We start from the raw sequence: 25634 nt of genomic DNA, 5'->3' as shown, positions 1-25634 counted from the left end.
TTTTGAAATCTGTGTTATGCAGCCGTTTTGAAAAGCTTTTTAGGGGACAGGTAAGAAATGGCTGAAGAGTTCAAAAGTTACTCTCCTGACTTCTTACCACGCATGATACACTGTTCTTGCTGATTTTCAGAGAAAACCTGCTTGGTTTAGTGGTTAGTCCAACTTTAGGACTGAGCTGACTCTTAGCCCCCCAGTGGGATGGTGGTGGGACTTTGATGTTATTTTTTTAATAATGCTGTCCCCACTTCTTTTTTCAGCGTGTATTTGTTTGGGACTTGGATGAAACAATCATAGTTTTTCATTCGCTGCTCACAGGATCCTATGCACAGAAGTATGGCAAGGTATGTGAGGCATGAATTCTGCATTGATTCACTGTATAGCAGCGATCTGGCCTGCACACATATGTGTTTTTCACCTTCCACTTTCATCATGGCTTGGGTGAAGGTAAAGGGAAAGCATACAGTAAACCCCATTTTCAGAGGGTTACAGTGAAAAAGTCAAGGAGAGAAATGAGACACAGACCCTAAACACAATATATGAGGCAGGGCTGAAGCAGATGCTGCAGATGAGGGGAGAGTTCATAGAGGAACAAGGACGAGTTCCTGAGGTACGCTGGAAGAGATGTTGCAGGGAGATAATATAGGTAAATGGAAACAACTGACTATGTGGATGCGTAGAGGAAGAAATAAGAAATAAACTGGAGCGATGGGTGAATTTATGGGGAAATTGATGAATCAGAATGAGCAAGTAGGAGACAGACCTGCTTCAATGCCAGCTGCAGATGTTATTCTTTGACTCGCTATCTTTTCTGCTGAATCTTTGGTTCCCTTGGCTGGCTCTGGGGTGAGTAATGCTGGGGAGTGAATCCCTTCCCCAAGCAGACAGTTGTCCTCTCCCCTCCGGTGAGATCCAAAAGCAGTTCAGGTCACAGAGCAGTGAGCAGGAGAGCAGGAGGAAGAGCGAGGGAGGCAGTTGCATCCTGCAGGAGCAAGAGCTCCCCTGCTGCGACAGCAGCGAGCCCCGCTGGGCTGGTGGTGGGAGCCCAGGGAATGCTGCTTGGGTAACGGTAGAAGGGACTGGTGGGAAGATCAGCGCATAGAAGCAAGAGCAGACTGCTGGGAGGGGTAGAGCTAAAGGCCTGGATTAAACAAAAAATGAGGGCAAATGTATGGAAGGGAAGAAAATGGACAGGGAGTATATTGGTATGTAGATACGTGGTTGTAGGTTTTCTAGGTGTTGTGCCATTCAAGTGTGACTAATATTGTATGTATGCTTATATATAATTTTATAGAGAGAATTATATACATATAACAGAATAGAATAGAATAGAATAGAATAGAATAGAATAGAATAGAATAGAATAGAATAGAATAGAATAGAAAACATAATACACATATAAAGATGTATGTAATGTAATTACAAAGGTATTTCTTTTTAAGAACATAACCGTGTACATACTGTGTCAGACAAAGGGCTTGTTTAGTTTACGTTTCCTGCCTCTTTATTCTGGCCAAAATCAGATCCTCAAGAAAAGGATGTGAGGAACTGTACGTTAGAGAAATGCTCTCCACACATGCCTCCCCAGCCAGGGGGTTAGAAATGTCCAAGACCAGATCTGTGAATTATAACCACAGATGGGCCAGTGTTTTGAGACAGCTGTTTGTGGTTATTAAAAGAGAAAGCTAATAGGAAAACTCACAGGCCCAGACAAAAATCTGATTTTTTGGAATGCTAAGATAAGGGTAGTTATTCATGTCTCTTAAAAAACAGCCTTGCTTGTTTTGCAGCTCCACAGTGCCAAATCAGTGGACATTTCTGTACTCTTGTCAAAAACTCCTGCTGTTTTTCAAACACTGTAACAGCAGAGACTGTCAGAACCATTTCTGATGTAGTTGTCGAAACAAGAGAGAAACGTAGCTGAACATGAGCATTTATATCACTTTTGAGTGTGGCCCATAGACTGCCACAGAACTTGTTGAATCGCCTCGGTGATGTAGTCATTCCTTTCATCCTTTTTTGATTGTGCCCTTAGGATGTTTTTATCTCATGCACCAGCTCACATAATATATGAGCAAAGTCTAAGTCAACTTTAATACAAAGTTTTAAAAATCAGAGCACAATTTGTAGTCACGAACATCTGTGAATATCTTTGAAAACTGTCTTAGAGACAGCAACAGAAATGTAATTCGTCTTTGTTTCTCACTGTTATGAGTAGGGATACTTGAAAAAATCCCAATGCCACTGTTCTTTAAGAGCACATCTGCTGCTGTAATCAACTTTCCGTACAGAGTCTTTAGAAACAGTAATGGCGTATTAAAAGCCAGTGGTACTAACAGCAGATAAAGTTGTCTTGTATAAACTAAGAATATCTCAAGGGCAAGTGAAATTAATGTAGCTATACTGCTGAGATCAGCATCAGTAAACAGATGTCATGAACAACCATGAAGCAAAAGGAGAGGAATTCTTAAGTGAAATCCTTTTTCTTTTGTACTGAGAGGTGGCATCCATTCAAGTAGGGAAATGTGTTCCTTTACAGAGACTGTAAAATAAAAGTAGTAGACTTTTTCCTTCCTGCAGTGACTACCTTTGCCATATTTATAGAGAACTCGTTGGAAAGGTAATGAATAATTGCCAATGAAACTCAAATATATATACTTTTGACTGCAAGGAGGCTAGAGCAGTAGGAAAGGGAATACAGGGAGAGTTTATCATGAGTAGGCTTTATCTCTTGCACGTCACTGAAGTCTTGCCTGAACTTAAGATGGGGTGTGTCTGAGCCTAAGTGCCTAAGGCGTTAGACATGGGAGAAGGGAAGGATAGCACAGCTGGACCTCAGTCGGTCTCCGGTACATGACCTGTTTAGCAGATGTGGCCCTTATCTTTTCTGCATATGATTTCCATCTGTGAACAAGGTCTTAATCTGGACTGAAGTCTGGATTGTAGGAAAATAGGTTGCTATGAGAGTAAATAGTCCATGAATTGTGAGGTTATCAGTGGAAGTCTTGTGAGCGCATAAGTCTTTCAAAAGTGTTGAGAGAGCTGTTAATCCTGGAAAGGTGGTATAATGTTGTTACTTCACAATGAAAAAAAATTTCAAGGTAGTGTAAAATAATGGTGATACTAAACTATTTATTGTGGTGATTTGCTATCTGATTTAAAAAAATAAAGGCATGTAATGTTACGCAAGCACTCAGCTGTGTATATGCACTGTTTTTCCATATGTATTTTTCAGCCCATTTTGTATAACATTATAGTGGTTACTCCCAAAACAAAACAGCAAACAAAAATTCACAGGAAAAGCAGAGTTTTCCCCTTCCCCCATATTTAAATATGCTAAATGAGGTTAGTGAGTCTTCAGTGTGACCATTGCTTTAAGGGAAGGCATTTCATAGCAAGTGTGCTGACTTCATACTTTCAAGGCGTGTGATATTGGGTTTAGAGCTAGTGTGAATATACAGACAGGCAAGGACATTCACCTTCAGTTCTTTCCCATCTACTCCTTGACTTGCAAACTTTCATCCCCCTTTTCCGCTAGACCTTTACCCTATTTCTTGCAGTAACTGTGCGAAAACACAATGTTAAGAAACGAGTCTTTTAATCTCAGTGCTGTGCTGCAGTTCAGGCTGTGCAGGAAGTGCAGCGAGGGGAGGTGTCGCATGTGGAGGTGGCCATCACACCGTGATGGCCAGGTGGAGGGACCAATGTATGTGTGCAGGAGCACTTGAGAGCCACGGTGGTACCAGGAGACAAACAGTGTCTCTTTCAAAAGATTTCTACAGTTTAAAAAGCAGTTGAAGTAGAAGAGAAAAGGGAAAGGAGAACCAAGCATCCTCGAGGAGAGATAGGAAATGGGCGCATTTATTGGCAGAAGTTATGTGGGAAGGCCTGGATCCAGTAGTCAAGTTTCAGGTAATGTATTTGTCAAGAGAACATCAGATTTCTGACTTATGCCTGAGGATTTCTGAAGTTCAGAATGGAAACGCTGCTCAGTGCGCACTTGTCCAGCACTTTGCATGGTGTGGTATTTATTTCATTTCAGAATTTTATAGGGCTGTTATAATAAAGATGTTAAAAACAAAACTAGTGATGAGGTGAAAGATTTAGCTTACTGGATGCAGCTGTAAGCATCTAATTTGAAACACAGGGCACATTGCTGCATCTTATCTAGGCACCAGTAGATTACAGCTGTAAACTCCACTGAAGTGGGAGAGATTTGGCCAGTCAATGCATCACTTTGATATTTAAACTATAAAACTTTTCCAGAGGAATAATCTATGGCTTGCTGTTTTTTACCTGTGGGTGTTTCTGTCTGACTTTTGGTATAGTGGTAACTTTATTGGACTGGTCAGAGCTAACATAAAAAGGAGAATAAACCCTACACTACACCTTTGTTAGGTTTCAGGGAAACCATGCTGCTTCCCAGCAGTAAGAGTACCTCTCACTGTTCAGCTTGTTTGCTCATCTGCTTTGTACTTCATAAAACTAGTACATTTCTATTTTTAATTATTTACTGCAGGAGCAAATTATGAACATTGGCATTTGAGCTCTTATATCGAGACTTGTGTGGCTGGTGATGGTTTTTGCAGCTGAGCACCAGTTGGCAGATACAGTTTTCTACAATGCTGAGCTCTTAAGTGAGGATTTGTTGATGTGACAGGACATGTGTTAGGACATGTCATCATCTGTTAAAGTTTATGAGGTACATTCTTACTCCCTGTGAACAGTGTGTATTCTTTGTTCCATTACATTCCAGTTATTCTTGCTGATTTAAGGCTGATTAAGCTGGAGTTTTGTCTACCTCCAAGCATTTAGATTTCATTAATTTCTCCAGGTCAATCCAGAGGGCAAGGATGCCCAGATAAATGCTGTGACTCAAGGTGCAACTGGTTAAAAAAGAGTGAAAGTCCCTTGTGACCTTAGATGGGGGAGAACGTGATTTCCAAGTGCAAAAATCAGAACAAATCCGCACTCGATGATCACATTTATACATTTTTGATAGCATTACCAGTGACAGAAGGTTGCTGGGGAGGCCTCATTAACCTTGCACAGTTCTCTGGAAAGGCCTCAGAAGCTTTTTATTGCTCAGTTTCTGCTTGTACAGTCATTAAGCAGAAAAACTTTGTCACCATTAGCACCCATGATGACATTCCCAAATTCACTCATAAAAATGCTTTTGTCTGCCTGTATTAATAGAGTATCTCTCATGATCTCCAGTTGTCCTCTCCATTCACTCTCTCGTTGTCTGAGACCTCTGAGTCCATTTTCCTACCGCCTTCTAGAGAGCATGGAACAGAAACTCGCTATGGAGTATGTGTGTTTTCCTTCATCAGCCACCAGATATGGTTATTAAGAAGAGATGTAATCTCTTCCTCCATTACAACCCACATGAAGCTCTCCTGGGAGCAAGTGTTGCCTGTGAGAGAGTGAGGGCTGAACTTAAATCTGAAATTCCTACATAATGTAGGAAAGTGTCTTTAAGCTTAAAATATTGGTATTTAAGTATAACCATTTCCACTTTTTCTAGAGGTCAATTTTGTTGTAAGTCTGTTCAGGACAGACACATGTTGAACATCTATTCTTACAATATTATTCATGTATTTTGCTTGTTTTCTCACTTATTTTTAAGGCTTTATGCATATAAATTCTAATCACAATGAGTCCACCTGACAATCTATATATCTGTTTTCTGAGATTTTTTAAGAAAAGGTTTTTTGTGTGTGTATTATTTATCCATGAAATTAAATTATTTTGAACATCTTGTGCTGAAACCTGACCTTCTAAGACAATATTGAATAGTTTTCTTCCACTAATGGACACTGAGCTTTTGGGGCTTTATTCCAGTCACTTTCCTCTTGGTCAAAACATTTAAGTATTGGTCCTCCCAGAATATTTTTACCTAGTCTCCTAGGAGGCATTCCAGTGGATGGACCAGTCTAGTACAGAAGTCCACAGACAGACAGTCTGGCTCCAGTTTAGTGCCTTCATACTAACGTAACTAAAGTAATTTGTATTTTGGTATACAGAAGTACCGTAGCTGGTCTTGACTCTTCTGCACGCTAATGATATCTGGCTAAATCATGCCCCTGAGGGCCAAAGAGTTGTACTTCTTTATTCTGCAAATTATCTGGGGGAAACTTCCAGATTTTTGTTTTTATTATTGTTGTTTCCTCTTCTGTGTATGCTTGTGCAGAATAGCACAAAATACCATTTTGGCAGAAGTTCAGTCTGCCTTTTATTCAGTTTCTCGATTTGCTGTGCTCAAATCTGTATCAGCTGCACGTTTCTTGCTTTCCTTTCAACGCTCATTTTTTTGTGCCACTTGAGTCAGCCTGCAGCTTCTGCTTCAAGTTGAAAGACAGTAGAATGATGATTGGGATGTTTCTCTGCATCATGCAAACATTATAAAACCACGAGACCCTGACAAATCTGCTTTCTCTGTCTATTTTTGTATCTGAAGGAATGAACTTAACATGGCAAGAGCTGGAACGTGATGTTTAGTCTTGTTAAACAGTTGCTGTGCAAGTTTTGGCCAATTTATTAAAGGAAGAATTGTTCATTGTCCTGAGAATTCAATTCCAGTGACTCTTCTTAGCTTAAATTGTTATGGGGAGATCCCAGACTGATTTTATGCTAAGCTGAAATTAATTCTCTTTGCTTTATTTTATTGTACATATAATACCTAGCAATATCCTACACATGCCTTTGTCAAAACAGGAACATAGGAAATCTCATTTTAACAGTAATAAAGTCAGGCATAGTTGGTTACAAAAATACTACTAATAAGAAAATCATAAAAGCTTTGTCACATTTACGTCTTTCAACTATACTAGGCAAGGCAGGAAATTGTGATACATAGTTGGTAGTTTCTGTAAAAATAAATGGGATTATAATGGAATATGTTATAGCAAATTTCCTCGTTTAAGTCTGCTTCCACCCAGGAAGGGGAAAAAAGGGGCTGAGAATCAAAAGTCTGAGATTCCAGTCTTGGAAGCACTCCAGTGAATAACTTTACTCACATAAATAATAATAAGTTACCACCTGTGCATAAAGTTATGCACATGCTTTAGTGTTTGTAGGACTGAGGTAAAGCAGCATATTGCAAATACTCTTTATTATATTGTGTCTAGGAAGAAAAATTATAATTTACTGTACACGGGGAAAAAACGCTAGAGAAAGGAGAGAGCAACACATGTTTGTGTGTGATGACATTTTGATAAAAGCATTATGGCTTCATGAGGAATCTCATGAGCCCAGAGTATTTTGATGATTTGTGTTCTAAGTATCTTACATGAGTTTTTGCAAATCTGTTAACCTGTGTTCCTTAATCACCTCCTTGAAAAACTGACCTTCGCACTTGCTGCTGCCCTCAGCCACGTGACTTTCAGATCCAGTGAACGTGACTGCAGAAGCCGTAGGGGATGAAGTTATGTTACTTATGCAACTGGTTTTTACTTCTGAAAGGTAGTCTAGACCAGGTCAAGGGTCAACTTAAAATTATTTCCTTTCACTGCCAGAGAATTTGGTCTAACTTCAGATCATTACAATTCCTTGTACAGTATTCTGCCTTTCAGGTCTGACTTTTTTGTGAGCAAGGGTCAAAATATGTCTATGTTTCAGATTTTACCATTAGGTTTTAAGTGCTTGAGAGCAGAAGCCATCTTTTATTCTGTCACTGTGAAGCCCTGGAGTAGAGGACGTCTGATCCTGATTGGGATGCCTTTGATCCTAATACTAACAAATGATCGTGTGAAGTTTTGTGTGATTTTGTTGCCAGATGCTGGTAATCTTTTAGACTTTTAATCTCCAGATATTTAAGAAAGGATTTCTGAAGACTTGCTAGTGTCAATCAGAGTTTAAATGATGATATATAGATTTTTTTTTCCTATTTTAATGAGAAGAGGATCACATCTATTTGAAAAGTCCATTGCAGTACATTAAGTATAAAAAAGTTAACTGAGCCCCACAAGCTCAGGCAGATGATTAAGGCAATGATAAAACTAGTTAGCAGGTGTCAGCTAAGCGTCAGGAGCTGTCCATATGCATTCTTATTCTAAAATAAATATAAGGTAATGCAAATTGGCTTACACTCTTGCCTAGGAAGCCTAGCAAGGTTAAATTAATTTTCTCACATTTACTGTACACTAAATGCTTTCAGACAAACTCTTGTTGCAGGTTGGTAGATTTGTGGTATCTTGCTGAGGTAGAGTGATTTGATAGTGTGGAAGCTGACCTACGAACAGATGCAACATTCTGAATGAATCTCATCCAGGGACAGGAATCCTGTATTTCATCAGAAATGAAGGGATCATCTGTAGCAAACAAACAAATTTACATATGCTTTCCCATTCCTGTGGACCACCTAACGAGTTGTGCCATAGATTGTAGGCGCGCTGAAGAACACTTAGAAGGACACTTACAGGCACTTTGTTGAATTAATACCTGCAATAAAATCATAAAGGAGAGCCTGGAAATTCGTAAGTTAGTGTCTGCATGGAAGAAGGGTAAATACTGAGAGGGAGAAGGACCAAGTGCAGGGTTTGAGGATACACGGTGAGCAGCAGAAAGCGTGGGAAATAAGTGATATAGGCTTAAGCATAGGCAAGGCACTGATGATGTATCTAAAGTGAAACTCAACTCGGGGAAGTGGGCATAGGTTCAGACTACCTTTTGTATTTTTACAGAGTAGAGACATTAGAAATTGAAAAGGCCTCTTAAACCATACCTTCCTATCTCAGCATAGAATAACTGCTTACAAAGCAACCATCTGGTAGAGATGGCTACCTTTCCTAGTTCAGTTTAGCATGACCTTGGTGAGGACTTCTGTGTGCCCAAAAGCTGGGAAGAAAAACCGAGAGATCAGAGGAGTTGTGCAGTGGAGTGGGTGTCACATGGAGTAATTTCATTCCTACCTCTGCTGCTGACTCATTGCATTGGGTCAGAAAAATTGGTTACTGCTCCATGACACGGCTTTTTTCTGCCCACAGATTGACAGGGAAGATAACATATATTTTCGTAGAAGTCTCAGGGATGACAAATATTGTGTATTCTTATTATAATAAATATTGGTTTTCTTACATATATCTTCTGTGAGAAGTTCCTTCCCTGTTTACAGCCTTCCTTATGCAGGTTTACATATGGCCAGCAGGTTTTCCCCTGTCAGTTTAGCCAGGTTACAAATGCCTTGACTTTCAAAAAACTTGATGTTTCAACACCCCCAGCTCCCCAAATGTTCTCACACAGGTTCAGCAGTCTCTTCTTGTAGCGTTATATTAAAATAGTTCAATACTGAAAGGATTTTAGAGAAATCTCTTGCAGTGTTAATTTTTCAAAACACTTTGTATACAGCTGTTTTTAAAGTAAACCTGATATAACTTAAAGGTATTTAAGTAGTTAACCTTGCTTTCTGTTTTTTAAGGATCCACCAATGGCAGTGACCCTTGGACTGCGAATGGAAGAAATGATTTTTAATCTTGCTGACACACATTTATTTTTTAATGATTTAGAGGTAAGAATCAAAGGAACATAAACACCGTTATGCCTGGGTTTGTAACATAGTGGTTTTGCTGTGCATTAGTGTTTGTTGTGTGTGCCATTTTCTGCCTATCTAGACTTTGGGTTTGTCATACTCTAATCAGAGAGAGGTTAGCCAGGTGGCAGTGACGTCCCATGGCACCAGAGTACTTCCATGAAACTAGGTGAGAGAGGGAATCTGCAAACTATCCTTTCCTCTCTTTGTCCTATGGCCATCTTTTCAGTTTCCATGGATTTAGAGCTGTCTGCAGTCTTTTCCAGGAGGGGGACATAAGCACCTCCCATTCTTTCTCTCTACATTCGCTTTCAATGGGTGCCATTTTCTGACCACAAGAGACTGTGTTCTTCTCTTCACACACCTGAGTAGCCTTTTGGTCACAGGCTCCCCCTTTCCTGCTCAAAGGTAAAATATTCTTCATTTACCTCTAAGACTGAAGCATGAGAGACCTGGGACTATGATAGGTATACTCATCAGTGATGTCTTCCTGAGGTAACCGACCATATGTTTTGTCATGATGTACCCAGGGTATGCAATCTGGCATCCAGTCAGAAAAGGGAGAGACATCTTCCTAGGGAGTGACCGCTGTGACTGCTCACCTGTCAGAAGTGCACAGATGGACTGCCACAGGGACAGTGTGCTGGGCTGGGCTTCACAGAATTTTTGTTTCACTCACGGAGTCCGGATCTGTTAACATGGAGAGTGACAGTCTTACAACCATGTGTGTCAAGAGGCAGGGGGTGAAAAACAGTTCTTGAATTAAACTACGGGCTTTTCAGACCTTCCCCTGGTCTAAAACAGTTGTTTTCTTACTCAGCGTGGATCCCAGAGTTCCCTCTGTGGACAGATATTTTGCCACTAATGGCAGCTGGAAGACTTTGAGGTTTTGTTTAAAATGCCAGAGAAAGGTCTCTAGTGAGTGAATAGAAAAAATGAGGATAAGTGAGATTTTTCCATTCACTGGGAGATTGATTTTTCTAGTGTGCACTTATTTTGTTCCTTCAACAACTGTAGGCAGTAAGAAAAGCAGACGGTACCAGGATGCAATTGTCTTTCTTGTCCCTTGCAGACCTCATTTATTCTTAGCTCTTTTTAAGTCAAAAAACTGGGATCTACTTCACCCTATACCTGGGTTGCACTTCCTTCTTCCAGCAGCAGAAATGTAAGAAACTAAAGACCCCGCCAGTCGGTGTTTTACTGCAGTCCTAGTGAGTCATCACTTGACAATGCAAGTGCATTTGGTGAATGTTCTCCTGGTGCCCCGTACGAGAGAGAGATTCCAAAGCAATTTTTTCAAAGCATTGCTTAAATTTCTTTTTAGCAGACCTTTGCCCCTGTGTGTTCAGATTTCATGTGGCACCCAATGAACTTTAAGCTGTTTGGTAGCATATGCCCAGAGTTCTTCAATCTTGTGCTGAGTTCAAGTGGAAGAGTTCAGCAAAATGGAGCTTTGCCCTCTTTCCATACCTCTTTATTCTTGCTTATGGCCACTGAATCTTCATGCCTTTCATTATTTATTTTCTTTCTAGATCTCGGGTTCAGCTGTCATAGGTGGATCATCACATTTTGTATATTCTTCACAGGGTGGTTTTAATATCCTGTCCAAAAATTCATAGTCCAGCTCATTCCAGAGCTTGAACAGTATCCAAGTGGTTTTCAGTTTTAGATAAATCAAAAAATACTACTTAGGGACTCTTTTGGAGAATCTCATAACTCAATCAATTTGATTTGATTAAAACCAATTTCTATACGCAATTAAGTATTTTCTATCCCAGAATTCATCTTTGTTTCAAAACCAACTCTCATATAAGACTGTCAAAATTCCAAACTTCTTGTTCTGAAATGAGCTGTATGCACACATTCTGGCATATGCAAGAAGATCAACAATTTTCTGTCTTCTTAGCAAATAAGATAAAATTGCATGGCATCCTCTGCCAAAGTACAGATGAATAAATCTGCCTGTTTAAATGTTAGCAGAGCACGTGGTCGTTACTGAATATTACAGTGCATCTGCATAATGAATGTGTATCAAATTCTGAGAATTCCCCAATTCTGACTTGGGGTCTCTCTCTCTTCTCTCCTCATCTCCATATCTCTTCCTCTGTCTTCCTCTCTCCACCCTTCCCCAGGAGAGGGGAGTAAGTGCTGAGCTGTTGATGGTCATGGCCATCAAGACACAAGACCTTCAGTTCTTACTGGAGGAAGTGAGGTAGGCCTTTATTCACTAGACAGTTTACTTATCCTTTCATCATCTCACTTTTTTAATGCTGAGCCATCAGGTCCCTTACCTTCTGTCTTGCTTTCATCTTCATTCCACAATAAACCTCATGGCTCTGGACATGATGACTGTAATGTACTAATGAACCTAGATTCCTGTAATATTGACTCAAGTCACTACATCCGCTAAGCTCTCTTCTTTTCACTGTCTTTCTTGGTTGCAAACACTGCATACCAGGGTCTGTTAATAATAACCAAGTTATTGAAAGTTATCACATACAAAAATAAAGTTTGCCTTCCTCTATGCAAATCTGTCTCACTACAGTGACTGCTGATGCAGAAATTCCGATGTGCTGAGACATTCCCCACTGACCCAGTAACCCATGTTCTAATCAGCCAAGCTGCACTTTTATTTCAGGCTAGGCTGTTCTCCAGCTATTTCATTCTCAGTGTATAAATTTTAGTTAGCTTGAGAAGTATCGCTTGGGAGGGCAGTTGGTGTTTTGCCATGAACATAGGAGTCTGGTGCTCTAGAAAGTTCATGTGCCGAAACAATGCTTAGAGATGGAACTCAGCTCTGTAATAATACCCAGACTAACACATTCTGTTCTCAGCCTGGTTAGGGACAAAATTAAGTTTTTCTCCCTATCTCAGTATTAATTTTAAGACAGCTTTTAGAAATTTTGGTAGGGCATACTCTGCATGCAAAAAACCTCACTTTTGACAAATTGCAAGCAGGAATTTGGACATCAATCTTTCAACCCCATTATCCCCCTCCACTTTCAGGATGATGAAGAAAAAAGAGTATTTCAAACAAACTGAACTACATTTCCATTTTTATTATAATCTTACTATATTTTAAATAAGATTTTGTCATCATTTTTTCTTATTAGAAATGGAAATGAGAAATAAAAAATAGGATTTAGATAAGTCTCAGAATTTGGGAGGCAGGTCAAACTAGTTTTAACAGAGACTGAAACATATACCTAAAAAGAGGGGTTCTGTATAGCCTGAGAAAGCATAGTGCTGAATATCCTCTCAGTAATAACATTTTTGTGTTCAGTGTGGTGAGTCAGTGTTTTTACTGGATAATGAAATTACTGTCCATTCCAGGAGGATAATTTTTATGGATGATTTGTTGATTCTCTACTTTCAATTTTTCAGGCTTTAAAAATTGCTGCAGAGAATTGACTGCACTCAGATATAATTTAAATTAGTACTGCTTCAAGCAAAAGCCAGTTCTTGTACCTAGATTCCTTTCCTGTACTCTCAGTAATAGGAAATATATTTTATCCGTCTTAGTTTTGACCTTGCACTGACAGTGAGCCACTGTGACTTGAGTGTAGCCAGTATTGTATGTATACAGTACAGTACTAAGGTAAAAAGTATTTTACCTTAACATTTAAAGTGACAGACAGTCTGATTGCTTTCCATCCTTCCTGCGACTGTTTGGTCTTTTTTATAAGCAAACTCATATCTAGTGTTGTGCCACCAGTTTCCTGTTTCTCTTGGGAAAAGTAGAGAACTATCTCAAATCTGCTCAAACCGTCTGCTTTTTCCTTTTTTCCAGAAAGCTTTTTCACACCATATAAGTGAATTTGTAAAATGTAAACATTTTACTTGAAGTAGATAAATAAATGTGAAAACAATATAAAATGAAGCAAGGAGTGGTGGGCACATGAGTCTGCTGTTGGTCAGCAAGTGTATATTGCCAGTATGGTGAGGAGGTGAGCCATAAATCCGAGAGCAGAAAAGGAAGGAGGAAAAGGAGGAGGCTCGAGAGTGCTGTTGAGTTTCATCTTCTGATGCGGCTGGAAACTTAAGAACCTTCTTGCAGGGACAAGGGGCAAGTAATCGGAAAACTGCATGTTCCCCTCATCTCCTGTTCCTGGAGTCAACAAACAAACTGTGAGATAAAAACCCAAAAGTAAACAGCTGAACGTTTGCCACCCACTCCTATTTAACTTAATAATGAAACTATCAGCAGAACAATTATCTGGAATTTTCAAGGTCAGAACAATGTAGCTGAAAAGCTTAACAAAACCCAAACAGCAGCGACAGTCCTTATCCATTGCGGCCACTGTGTGCCCTCCATTTAATGAGTACACCTTCAAGTCCACAGGACTGATTTTTAAATGTTTGAAATTATCTTATGCTTTGACCAGTTCAGGGAAGTCTGTGAAGGTGATTAGGAAGCCAGATATTGCTCAGATATTGCAAAATATAGAGTTAGAATTTGTCCCACTGGGGCTTTTTGTCTGATTTTTGAGTTTCTGTCCTACACTGGGTGGAGTATAGTTGCATTATTTTCTGGAGTGTAAATAATAAAAAAGGATAAAGAAATTAATCTTTTGATTCAGCTGCCACGTCCCCTTTTCTTTCTCTTTTCATCTGCTATTTACATCCAAAAGCAGCTTCTTTAAAATATTCCACAGCTCAAAATAATGTCCTCAGACAGAACCAAAAAATTTTATTTCTCCAGTGGAGAGAAGAATGCTTCATTTTTTTCCTTGAATGCAGCTCCTTCATGCTTGTCTTAATGGATTAAGCCAGATGAGCAGAGTTTGGCCACTCATTCGTTTAGTCTTGGCACAAAATTTTAAATTATTATTGCTTGTAGGATGCAATGAAATTATATATTTGAAAATTAAATGTATTTATACAAAAAAATTGCTAATTTATTTTTTTAACAGCTTAACTTCATGTAGGTAAAAGTCTGTTAAGTTTTCATTCAGTGCAAAGCAAACAAAACAGAAAGAAGAAATGGTAATTCCCCACATTAACACTCTAGGAACTTGTGGCATACACATTTGGAAATCACTCCCCTGTTCAGACTTATTCTTTATCTGGACAAATTAGCACTGGTACAAGATTGGAAATGCAGAACTGTGTACTCCTGCATGTCACAGAGAGTCTGAATTAAGTGCTGCTTGTCAGCAACTTTATTTGAAGTCAGTGACTCAGACGACTCTTTATTTGAGGCAGAGAGCTGTGCATTTAGAAAGCTCAGCCTCATTTTGTCTTAGCGATGAGATTAAATTATCTGAAAACATTAGTTGGAGAGTAATGTTTAAATACGTCCTTGAACTTTTCATAAGATATATTAGAATTATGTTAACAACAGCTATTCTAAATATTAAAAATTTACTTACATACAGGAAAGTAAAATCTCCACACACTGAATTTCAGGTGTGTCTGTGGGTTAAGATGGTAATTCTAGCAACTACAGAAAACAGTAATACAATGCCTGTTCATATTTACTGTTGCATGGTGGCTTATTTATTTATTTGTGGTTCCCCCACATTTTTGTACCTTTCTGCCATAACCACTGTGCAGAAAAGGATATTTGATAGCTATCCAGTTATAAAACCAGCTTGGAGAGGAGTTCAGTTTTCGAGTGTATCTCGGTTCCCTGGAGTTACTTCCATCCCTTCCAAAACCAGGAAATAATGAAATTCTCCAGACTGCTTGATTATCTGTGATTTTCCAGCCAAAGGCATTTGGATAAATCAAGAAAAGAATCTGATAAGTATCTGAACTCCTAGAGACTTCATAGAAATTACAAGCCTGTGGAGGTTCATCATGATTAGCTTTTAGGAAGTTAGGAAATAAGGTTTAGGTGATTTTGGAATATTGGTATGCTAGAGAGACGATAAACAAAATTTAGAATTGTTGGCTTTTTTCAACTACAGTAATTTTATTCCAAAATCACACTAACATTACATATCACTTTTCTGAAGGCCTATTTTAACTAATAATTTATACAGTGTAGGAGGAGTTGAGGGTTGCATTATTTTACAGAAATCGATGGTAATAGAAGCTGTAAGTGTACATACGCTGCCATCTTCTGGTGGACTTTGTGGCCTGCACCGATCACTTCTTCATCTGTACTAAACATATGGAGAGCATAGCCCGTTATAAGGTAATTTATCTTTTTTTTTCCCAACAGGAGTGTGATCAAGTTCACATAGATGATGTTTCTTCTGATGATAATGGACAAGACCTAAGGTAAGATAGAGCATTTGTTTGATTTTCTTTTCTTCAAAGATTAAATAAATTGAGCATTTACAGGAATACATTGTATTTATTTTTACTGTATTTTGGGTGTTTGCAGTACCTACAGTTTTGCAACTGATGGCTTCCATGCAGCTGCAAGTAGTGCAAACCTTTGTCTGCCAACAGGTGTAAGAGGAGGGGTTGACTGGATGAGGAAGCTGGCTTTCCGTTACAGAAGAGTAAAAGAGTTGTATAATACTTACAAGAACAACATAGGAGGTGAGTTTAATTGTCACAACCAATTTAGAATGCTGATCAGGTTAAACTGCATGGACATGAACTCTCACCGAGGGAATGTGCCTTGGAAGCCACAGGGTGAATAGAAAGTGATGTGACTGGACCTTGAGCTATTGAAAGCTGCTGACTGTGATGGCAGAGCCATCACAGGGCTCTTGCTCAAGAGAACCAGAGATGGACAAACTGAGCAGGCTTCCACAGAGCCCATTTTTCTCCTTCAGACACAGCTTGGTGATACCTACCTTACTGATTAGTTGGGCCACTTGTTCTACCTCAAATATGCTGTTATTCTAGGAAAGAGGTTGTATAGTTTCCCCAGCACAATTTGGTTGTGGCTGGCCAATTCCATCCTACATTTTCATGATCTAGTTGGTAACAACACACTGTCTGCCAGATTCTCTGCTGGGCACCTGCTAGGCTGTTTTCACCAGTGGATGCAGGAAAATTCCAGCCTGCCATACCACTAGCCCCTTTTGTTGACTCTGTAGCTTACAGAGTTAGTTGTGTTGCAGGAAATCTGAGTCTCATTTGGGCTGAGAACTTTCCTGTTACTGGTTTTGTTCATGGACTCACTCATGTCCATGCCAGCAAGCTTGCAGGAAATCAAGCAGTAGAACTGAAAGAATCTATCCTGGAGAGTCCTGTGTGACTTGCAGAGGCAGCCAGCCCTCTTCTGAGGAGGGAAATATCTCAACTGACTCCCTCAAGAAGAGCCTGCAAGAACAGGGAATACTTAGAAGTCTTCGAGCATTGCTACAGCCACAGTTGAGAATAAGATGAGGACAACCCTACCAGGAAGGAGTCCAAGTGAACACTCTTCCATTCTATAGTATGGACTTTTTAAACTCATCTAAAATTTATTTCAAAGGAACCTGAAACTCAAAGTAAAGCTCACCTTTAGCAAAACCAGACAGTTTGGTATTCAGTTCCTGCAGTCTTTCAAAAATGGGAAACAGTAATACTAGTATGGACAGTGAATTAGTCGTTACCGTAATAATTTTCTAAACTATGTAAACCTGAAATACGTATTTTCTCTTAGAAGCTCAGTCTTTACTTGCCACAGGATGAAGCAATAGGAGCAAAGGGTGATAGTAAATGATTGTCTTTCACTTGCCCTGCCTTGACCTTCATTGGAGTCACGAATGGAGTTTTTATATATTAAGAACACTCAAAACAGTAGTCCAATATCTGAAACCCAGTCCAAATGTTTACTGGGTTTTCTTATATCTCCTAATGCATCTAAGATTCTAAAGCTGCTGCATTTCATAAAACCTTTAACATTGGTAAGAGCTGAAGTCCAAAAGCACAGCACAGGGAAACACACTGAGAGGAGCAATCATTGCAAAGGCAGAGTGCAGATATGTGGTGCATTGTATTGAGGTTTTTATTCTCTCCTGCAAATCGTGCTTCTGAAATACATTCCGTCCTTAGTGGGCAAGTTCCTTCATTCATCCTCTACTTTGTAGCTTTTTTAATAATCTTGTTATCACATATGTATCTCTGTATTTCAAAATAGCTGTTAGAAGGCAACAGAAGGCTAGATCAAACTAGATATTTTTAGGTTGCTTCATTTAGATTTTTGAAGACAGTCATCACCACTTCTTGGGAACATAGGGTGTGAAACAGAAGAGGGATAGTAAAGGTCATGAAACCTGCTTCCCTGCTTTTCCAGGACCAAATTTAAAATATCTTGGTTCCAAAGAACTCATGTCTCAACATTGAATAGGCTGGGTGTTTTTTAAAATCTGACCATTCATACCCAAAAGGAGATTTTAAGATGCTTTTAAGAACTAACTGAGATATGAGAATGTAAGATGTACATCTATTTCAGGGCTGTAAATGCTATAAAAGGAGCTATCATTACTAACTACAACAGGACATGAAGAGCAAGACATCAGCAAATGTATTTCCATATGTGTAACCTGAGGTTCACCTATATACAGAGTCATAAGCAGGGCAGTTTTAAACATATGCAGATACTGCAAAGGCAAGTTTATTCTGAAGTCTCTTCTTCAGTGAGTGTCTCTGCCTATGATCCCAATGGCATGGGTCTCCTTGTCACTGCCTCTGATAATTAGAGTCAGAAGTATGTAAGGAGTTGGTTTAAATGTGCATTTCTGAAAGATATGCTTTGAAACACAATAAAATAGTCTGAACAGATTAAAAAAATCAGAGGACTAATTATTAGTATCTGCAATACTCTCTGACATTGCTTGATATAGTAGAGTGCAAATAAAAACAGAGAGCAATTTACTGAGCCTTGAAGGCAATAGATCTTCTCTTTCATGTTTTTTCAAGTTCTAGTGGAATTTAAAATAGAAACAACGACCATAAAATCTATACATTCCAGCAAATGCAGAATTTAATTTGGTTTTTGTTTTTTTTGCTTTTTTTCTTTCCTTGCTTTCTTACGTAAAAGGACTGCTGGGTCCCGCTAAAAGAGATGCATGGTTGCAATTAAGAGCAGAGATTGAAGCTCTGACAGACTCCTGGCTAACAAATGCACTTAAATCATTATCAATTATCAGCACAAGGTATGTATTTGAGTCTACTGTAAAAAAGTTTCTAGTTTTGTACTTGTGCTATTTTTTGACATTTAAGGTTACAATAAATGGGGCTTTAAAGAACAGAACAGGTCTAATACAATTTTTGAATAGGATGTAGGAAAAATTCCATGGAAAATCATTTCATTTTCAGTGATTCCAGCATTTACTAAAGATAGTATGAAGTGTCTTCTAAAATAGGATAGATGTCCCTGTGTACATTGAAAGGGTATTGTAGAATTCTGAGCCAGCCTTTACTTTATTATCTTCTGGGCAGCATCCTCTGAACTCCACATCTCTCTGTTCTGTGCTTCAATGTTTGTGCCTATTCACAGTACTACCTGAATGCTCTGTAGATCCCAGGACACAAAATCATTCTTCTTCTGTCCTTCCAGACAAATCAGTATGCTTAAGCATATCTCTGTTTTCCAAAGAGCAAAATTCTGTTTTAGCTGAGTTAGAAGTCTGGGTTCCCAGTAATGAGACATGAAATATGTTGTTCCTTTGAAATAATAGAACTGTGAACACTGCCGTGCAATAAGTATCTCATCAGAAATCCTAAAAAATTCTGGTTTTAAACCATCAAAAAGAACAACGTTAAGCCATCTTGTCTTCTGAACATGTCTCAGAAAAGATTTAGTGTCAAGTGGAAAGAACAAACTTGGAAAAATGTTGAAAACTTACTTTCAACACAACAACTTTTGCAATATGGTTATCTCCTTGTTATTTATTTAAGTGTCTTAAGCACCTCAAGAGAAAAAAGAGTTTAAAAAAAAAACGTGTAAGCCATTGTGTTTAGCTCCGCATTTCTTTCCAAATTGCTAGTCTTCAAAAAGAGCTAAACATTACCTGTACGTTACTGACAGGAAATTGAGATACATAAAGGCAGAAATAGTAGCCTAAGGTCTTGCCTGGAGTCTATGGAAGAACCAGGAGATAAAAATACAGCTGTTTGCTCTCAGCTCCATGTTCACACCACGGTCACACTCATGTTCCAGCCTGTGAGTGCCTAAAGTAGCCCGGCTCCAACGTCTCTGTTGTGTAACTGCTAGCACTTCTCCATTCAAGTTTTCATCCTTACCACTCGATGCTAGCATATTAAGATGATTATTTCTCTCTCTCCCTCTTCTCAGAAATGTTCTTACTCTTGAAACAGGAAGAAAGTGATGTCATTGTGCAGAAATGTGTATTGGCTGTTTATTTCCACTCAAGACAGGAGTAACAGACAATGTTTTCTCATTCTCCTAATTCTTTTATTTCGCTGGTAGCTACTGCAAATTAATTGCCAGCATGAAAATGATGCTTTCAAAGCATTCAAATGCCTGTTTTTGGAGGTAGTTGGTGATCTCAAATGCCTGTATTTTAATGGACCCATCTTCAAGAACCTGTTTTATATAAACCAGTGTGGAATGTTTCCTACAAATCAGGCCTGCATATTTTTAAAAGGATTTTGCCAGGAGTTTTATGTACATTTTTCTGGAAGTGATGGTGCTGAGCAGCTCTGCTGTGTGAGTGAAAGTAAATGTTGAGAAATTCTGAATATGGTCTCCACAGCTGGTTCACCTCATCAGCATTTGGGTAATGGTTTTAAACTATTTAAACTGAAACTATTTCTCTTATTTTAGGAGTAACTGTGTAAATGTGTTGGTAACAACAACCCAGCTTATTCCAGCACTTGCGAAAGTTTTGCTATACAGCTTAGGAGGAGCTTTTCCTATTGAAAATATTTACAGTGCAACCAAAATAGGTAAGAAAATCATTCTTTCATCCATTCTGACTGCATGCATTACCAATATTTTTTTGCCAGTAGTGGATGGATTCCAAGCCACTTCCCTGACACTTAGGGTGTTAGTTATAAGATTTAGGCATTGCACATGTTCACATGTGTTTATGTCAATAAATTCCCCATTCGGCTCATTTTTAATGATGCCTGAAGGAATAAAGGTTCCCATACTGATTAAAAGTCTAAGAAAGTCCTAAGTATGGTGCAGAAAACAAAAAATGTGCATAAAAGAATGAAGAAAGGTGTTTTGTGAATTCAGATCTAAGTGAAACTTCTGTTAGGATGGTCTCTGCTCTGACCTTCAGCTCTATGTAAGCTAGGCCACAACTTCAGAAGCTTTTTCTGGAAGCATAGTACATCAGTGATGGTAATGACAACTGTTACCAATGCAAGCTGTGTTGATGGATGCCACAAGGACATCCCTGTTCTGTTGATAACTGTGTACCTCTTGGTATTAGTTGGAAATTTATGGTTTTTGGAAATCACGTCCAAAATTTTCTTGTAAACCAAGAAAAGTTATCATTCCTGTGAAATGTGACACAGCCTACGATGACTGATAATTTTGGCAGGTTTCGTGATTTACCAATTATTAATTCAGGAGTGCTTAATTTCTATACCTATGACACCTTATATAACATGGAGTGTGACACTTCATTGACAAAAGCATTACAGTTCCTAAATGATTTTCACAAGTGAAAAAACAATGCATACTCTAACAATGTCAGGAGAAACTATTACCTCAGTCATCTTTTAATTAGCTGTAGCTGTCCTCTAGACAGAAATGCATCAAATACTTTAAAAACTTAAGTCAAGGCATGAAGTATCCCAAATACCACATGGTACTGAGCAGCCTCTGGAATTCATGTCATCTGTCATACAGCCTGTACATGTTGGATTCAGTCTCTGATATTGCACTCGGACCAAAGGAAGGAGCATTAGGAAATAGTGCCAAAAGCACAGAAGGGGGTGATGAAGTGAAGCACAGTCTCTGGAGGCTCTGTTGAAGTAATTCTGCACCAGGAATTCCTTCTGGGAACAGTGTGGCCACTGTTACACCCCTGTCGGGAGCACAGAAAACTCTCTCTACTTTTCATCTCAGTGATCTTTGCACTGTGCTGAGCACAGGACTATAATTGCAGCTGTTGCTTGCATGCACTGAAATCTGGTCCTCACTCAACAGTTAACACACATGAAGCTTTTCCTAATCATAAGCCCTTTTTTTGTGGGACAGCTGAAAGAAAGCAAAGAGGAGAGCAGTAGGAATCGGAGATCTAGAAATCATGAGCTTGTGAGAAGAGACTGAAAAACCTGGGGCAGGGATAGACGTAATAGCAAACAAGGTAAAAAGCTATTGCAGAGCAGAAAGAAATAGTTTTTCTCTACATTGATGGGAGCTATGACAATAGGTGATGATCCCTTTGCTATAGGGCACATGTAGGTTACTTGTCAAAGAGAAACTTCCTAATGGAAAGGGTTAATTAAATATGGAGATCGCTTGTGGAAACAGTGAAATCATCATATTAGGACAGGTTTATGATCAATAGCACAGGCATTTGTTGGTAAAACTGAACTCGCAGTACAATGAGAAGATCAGTAGATGACTTTGCTTGGTCCCTTTCAATCCTCTTCATTGTTGTTACTGGCTTAGCCTGCTTGCTTCCACATTTCTCCAAAATGCTTCATGGAAGTTCTCCCAGGAACTAATTTTATTTTGCTTGTCCATTGTTCTTTGAACACTTTTCCATAGCTACATCACTTATTGTTGCAGATACATTAGAATTAAAATTTCTGCCTTCCTTGAAAACTTATTACTACTGTAATAGGGAAATATTTTAATTAAATGATTCATTCACTGACCTATTCATTTTTGCAGTGCTACTGATTCCTTTATCTTAGTGGTTTTCCTTTATCTCTTAAGAAAGAGATTTAGTTTTACCTGGAACAGCTTAGTGCCTCTAAGGGAATTGACTGCTTCTTACCAGTTTTGGCTCTAAATCCCAAGGCTGGGAACTTTTAAAGAGTACTAGCAACAATGTCTTACCACTGCAATAATCCTTTGTAGGGCTTCACCATGACTCACTTGGTAGCTTGAATAAGTAGTGCATTGTTTTTCAGGCAAAGAGAGCTGTTTTGAGCGTATAGTGTCCAGATTTGGCACTAACATAACTTATGTTGTGATTGGAGATGGCCGAGATGAGGAACATGCAGCTAATCAGGTAAATTCACTCTGAACTCTTATCTCATTTATCTTCCAGGAAAAGAAAGTTGCTTTGAACGAATAATGCAAAGGTTTGGCAGAAAAGTAGTATATGTTGTAATTGGGGATGGTGTAGAAGAAGAACAGGCAGCAAAAAAGGTAACCTGTCTCCTGAAATGTTGGTGTGATACATAGCTACTAATGCAAGCCTTTCTGTTTGCATTTCTGTCAGTGTTGCACAATGACAGAATGACAAATAATTTCAGTCCACAGATGCAAGGCAACAAGAGCATGATGAGATCAAAACTTAGAGTAAAATGAACCATTTGGATTCTAGCATTTGCTTCACTTCAGTTTGGAAAGAAAAAACATGCAAAACTGTTTTAAAAAATAAATGAAAAATGTTTGCAGCAAAAATGTATGACTAGCTTCAAGCAAATTGAAGATAAACAAAAGAGATAGAAGGGGCTATGACGTGATGGTTGAGTGGTGGTTTTCTTTAAATGGTGAAATCAGGGAGGTTTCAAGAGAAATGTTACAGAGAATGTGGAAAAACATCTCGAGGACTCTGCAGATTTTTTGCTGGTATAGATGAAGACCTGTAGTTTACTGGAGCAAATATGATGAACATATAATTTGCTTCAAGCAAGACAAATCTGCAAAAGGGAAAAGAACACAACGTAGAGATTGTTCAATGAGCCTGCGTTTCTATAAAAGAACTGTATCTTTAAAAATACTAAATTTTCTCATTTCAATAATTCAAGTCTAAATTTCACCAGATAAGTTTTCAATGTTCAGAAACAGATCAAATTAGCAATTTGCACCATACTTCCCAGTATAACCTTGGAAGTGTGCAGAAACTGAAAATTTTTGCATCACGATGTCTGCACAGGACAAGTAATATAGATGTCTGTTGTGCTAAGAGTAGTAAAATAAAGTGCCATTTTAGTGTTGTAGCTGGAATGGAAACAAAATGAAAATAACCAAAATGCTCATTCCAAATGGTTCCTTAATATAGGTACAGTACTGGTGATGGGTCTTTTATAGTTTGCGCTATACAAAGGTGGTTGGATTGTGTACTTTCCAGTTTGGCATGCTTTTTTCTTAACGTTGGCTATCTTGCATGGATAGATAGAGAATTCGGAGAGATGGATGAATATAGCACATTACAAATAGATCTGAACACAACACGAAAGTATAGGTTTTTCTGAACCTTTTGCTGAAGGAGGACAGTGCATATATCTGCATCTCTCTCAGACACTGATGCTTTCTGCAACACAAATTATCTTTTTTTTTAAACCAGAAGTGTGTTATTTTCTTATCCAAAGAGATTTCTTTTTCCCCCCTAGATGGAGAAAAATGTAATTCAACTCAGTTTCTAAGTGTTGTGTGTGAAGCCTCTTCTAACGAAAGTCTTACAGCCCTTTAAATGATCATTTGGTATTTTGCAAAGTCTAATAAGTGGAGCAGAAAGGGATTTGCTATTAATGCTCCTTCATATGGGTTTGCATGCTAACAATGAGAAATTAGGCCTTAATAAATGTCGAGCTCTTTCCAAAGAAACTATTAAGAAAGACTATGTAATTATTTTAACCTCAGTTGAAGTATTAAGCTCAGATCTATTTTGGTCTGATTTTTGTCAGTACTTTACTAGCAAAAATCAATCCAGAAACACAGTGGTGTAAAATACGTGGTGGTAATCTGACTATCCTCGTGTGTCATATACCACCCTGTGTCACCGTGTTCATCTTTCCTGACCTTTTCCCCCCTCTAACAAACACAGCACAACATGCCTTTCTGGAGGATATCCAGTCATTCGGACCTCTTGGCTCTCCATCAAGCACTGGAACTAGAGTATTTGTAACTGTGTTCTAAAGTTGGCGATCCTGGGGTTTTTTATATATATATATATATATATATATTTCAAGTACACTGAATTTTTATGTGTGATTCAATGCCTCTGGCTTTACACATATGAATTGTCTTAAGAAGGGAAGAAATATTTGGAATTAAAAATTCCAAATTGAAGAATTCAGATTGCTGAATGGAGTTAAAACATTAGTGCTACGTAAGGAAGCTCTATGGTCTTATATATGCAACGTTTTTAAATGAATTAAAACTGTGGAGGTTGCTGGTACACACCAAGTGAGCCCTGACAGGAGTGAACAAAGGACTCAAACTGGCAAAGCACCAACACGCGTTTTTCAGCCGACAAGGTGGTGTTCAACAACATTCCTCAAAATGGGATATATTCTCAGCACTGAGGTTTGAACCAGACTTTAGCCTACCTAACCCAGAAAATCTGAATTGGAATGCACTCAGACTGTATAATGACAATCCTGTCTAGACCTGTAATTTGTGTAAATTATTGATGAAAATAATTTACTGTGACTTTATTAGCAGCTGATTTTGGAAGTGGATGCAATTTTTTCTTTCTTTTTGGGGGGCAGGGGAGGGAGAGGGTTATATAATATTGTCTCTTTTATAAGTTTGGCAAACAGAATGTGCATAATGATGTGTTGTGCCTTAAAGACAAGACTGTGTTTGTGTGTTATAATGTAATTTTGGTTAAAAACTATGTAGATAAACAAAAAAACCTTTGTGATAATTTTTGACATGACCAAATTTGAAATTCAAAGAAATCAAAGAGCAGGGCTGCACCAAAGCATTTAAGTATTTGTTGCAGTAAGAAAAAATAATAAAGGAAAGTTTGTGTTTTTATTTGGATTCTGAATAATTCCACTGATTGTTTGAGGAAAGCTAAGAGTATATTGGGAGGTTGATACTGGGGACCGCTACCTTGAAAGCTTTAAAAAAACAAAGTGTGTAAGACCTTCAGCATCATTTCTTGATTCTCTGACAAGAGAACTAAGAGCCATATTCATTCATTACTTAGTCCACTGAAAGCCATACAGTGAGTGCATCTGTTGTGTATAAAGGAGCAAATCCCTACCCAGCAGACAAAGTGTGCAAGTGGCATTACTGGAAGGTGGAAATGTGAAGTTAAGCCCAGATGGGGAATAAAACACATTTTCATTAGGAATGAAAAATTACTAAAGAGTCTCTCACCAG

General features: G+C 38.6%; 1 protein-coding gene across 9 annotated transcripts in view; it reads left to right on the top strand.

Moving 5' to 3' along the window:
* The window catches only part of EYA4 (EYA transcriptional coactivator and phosphatase 4), a 156593-nt gene extending 131310 nt beyond the window's left edge, over nucleotides 1-25283 (top strand). For 6 of the 9 annotated variants that reach the window (XM_064447254.1, XM_064447256.1, XM_064447253.1 and 3 more), the window contains 8 exons: nucleotides 258-341; nucleotides 9416-9505; nucleotides 15696-15754; nucleotides 15861-16021; nucleotides 18459-18573; nucleotides 20208-20329; nucleotides 22621-22721; nucleotides 24346-25283. In XM_064447254.1, coding sequence (XP_064303324.1) covers nucleotides 258-341; nucleotides 9416-9505; nucleotides 15696-15754; nucleotides 15861-16021; nucleotides 18459-18573; nucleotides 20208-20329; nucleotides 22621-22721; nucleotides 24346-24426 — 813 coding nt within the window. In that variant the 3' untranslated portion in view covers nucleotides 24427-25283. Of the gene's footprint in view, nucleotides 1-257; nucleotides 342-9415; nucleotides 9506-15695; nucleotides 15755-15860; nucleotides 16022-18458; nucleotides 18574-20207; nucleotides 20330-22480; nucleotides 22582-22620; nucleotides 22722-24345 lie in introns of all 9 variants that reach the window. The other 3 variants (XM_064447255.1, XM_064447250.1, XM_064447248.1) reach the window with 1 other exon arrangement.
* The last annotated feature ends 351 nt before the right edge of the window (nucleotides 25284-25634 follow it).

This window comes from Phalacrocorax carbo, chromosome 3, assembly GCF_963921805.1.
Source record: "Phalacrocorax carbo chromosome 3, bPhaCar2.1, whole genome shotgun sequence".
Classification (NCBI taxonomy): domain Eukaryota; kingdom Metazoa; phylum Chordata; class Aves; order Suliformes; family Phalacrocoracidae; genus Phalacrocorax; species Phalacrocorax carbo.
The sequence above is the reverse complement of the archived record's forward strand: the minus strand, read 5'-3'. Positions and strand labels throughout refer to the sequence as shown.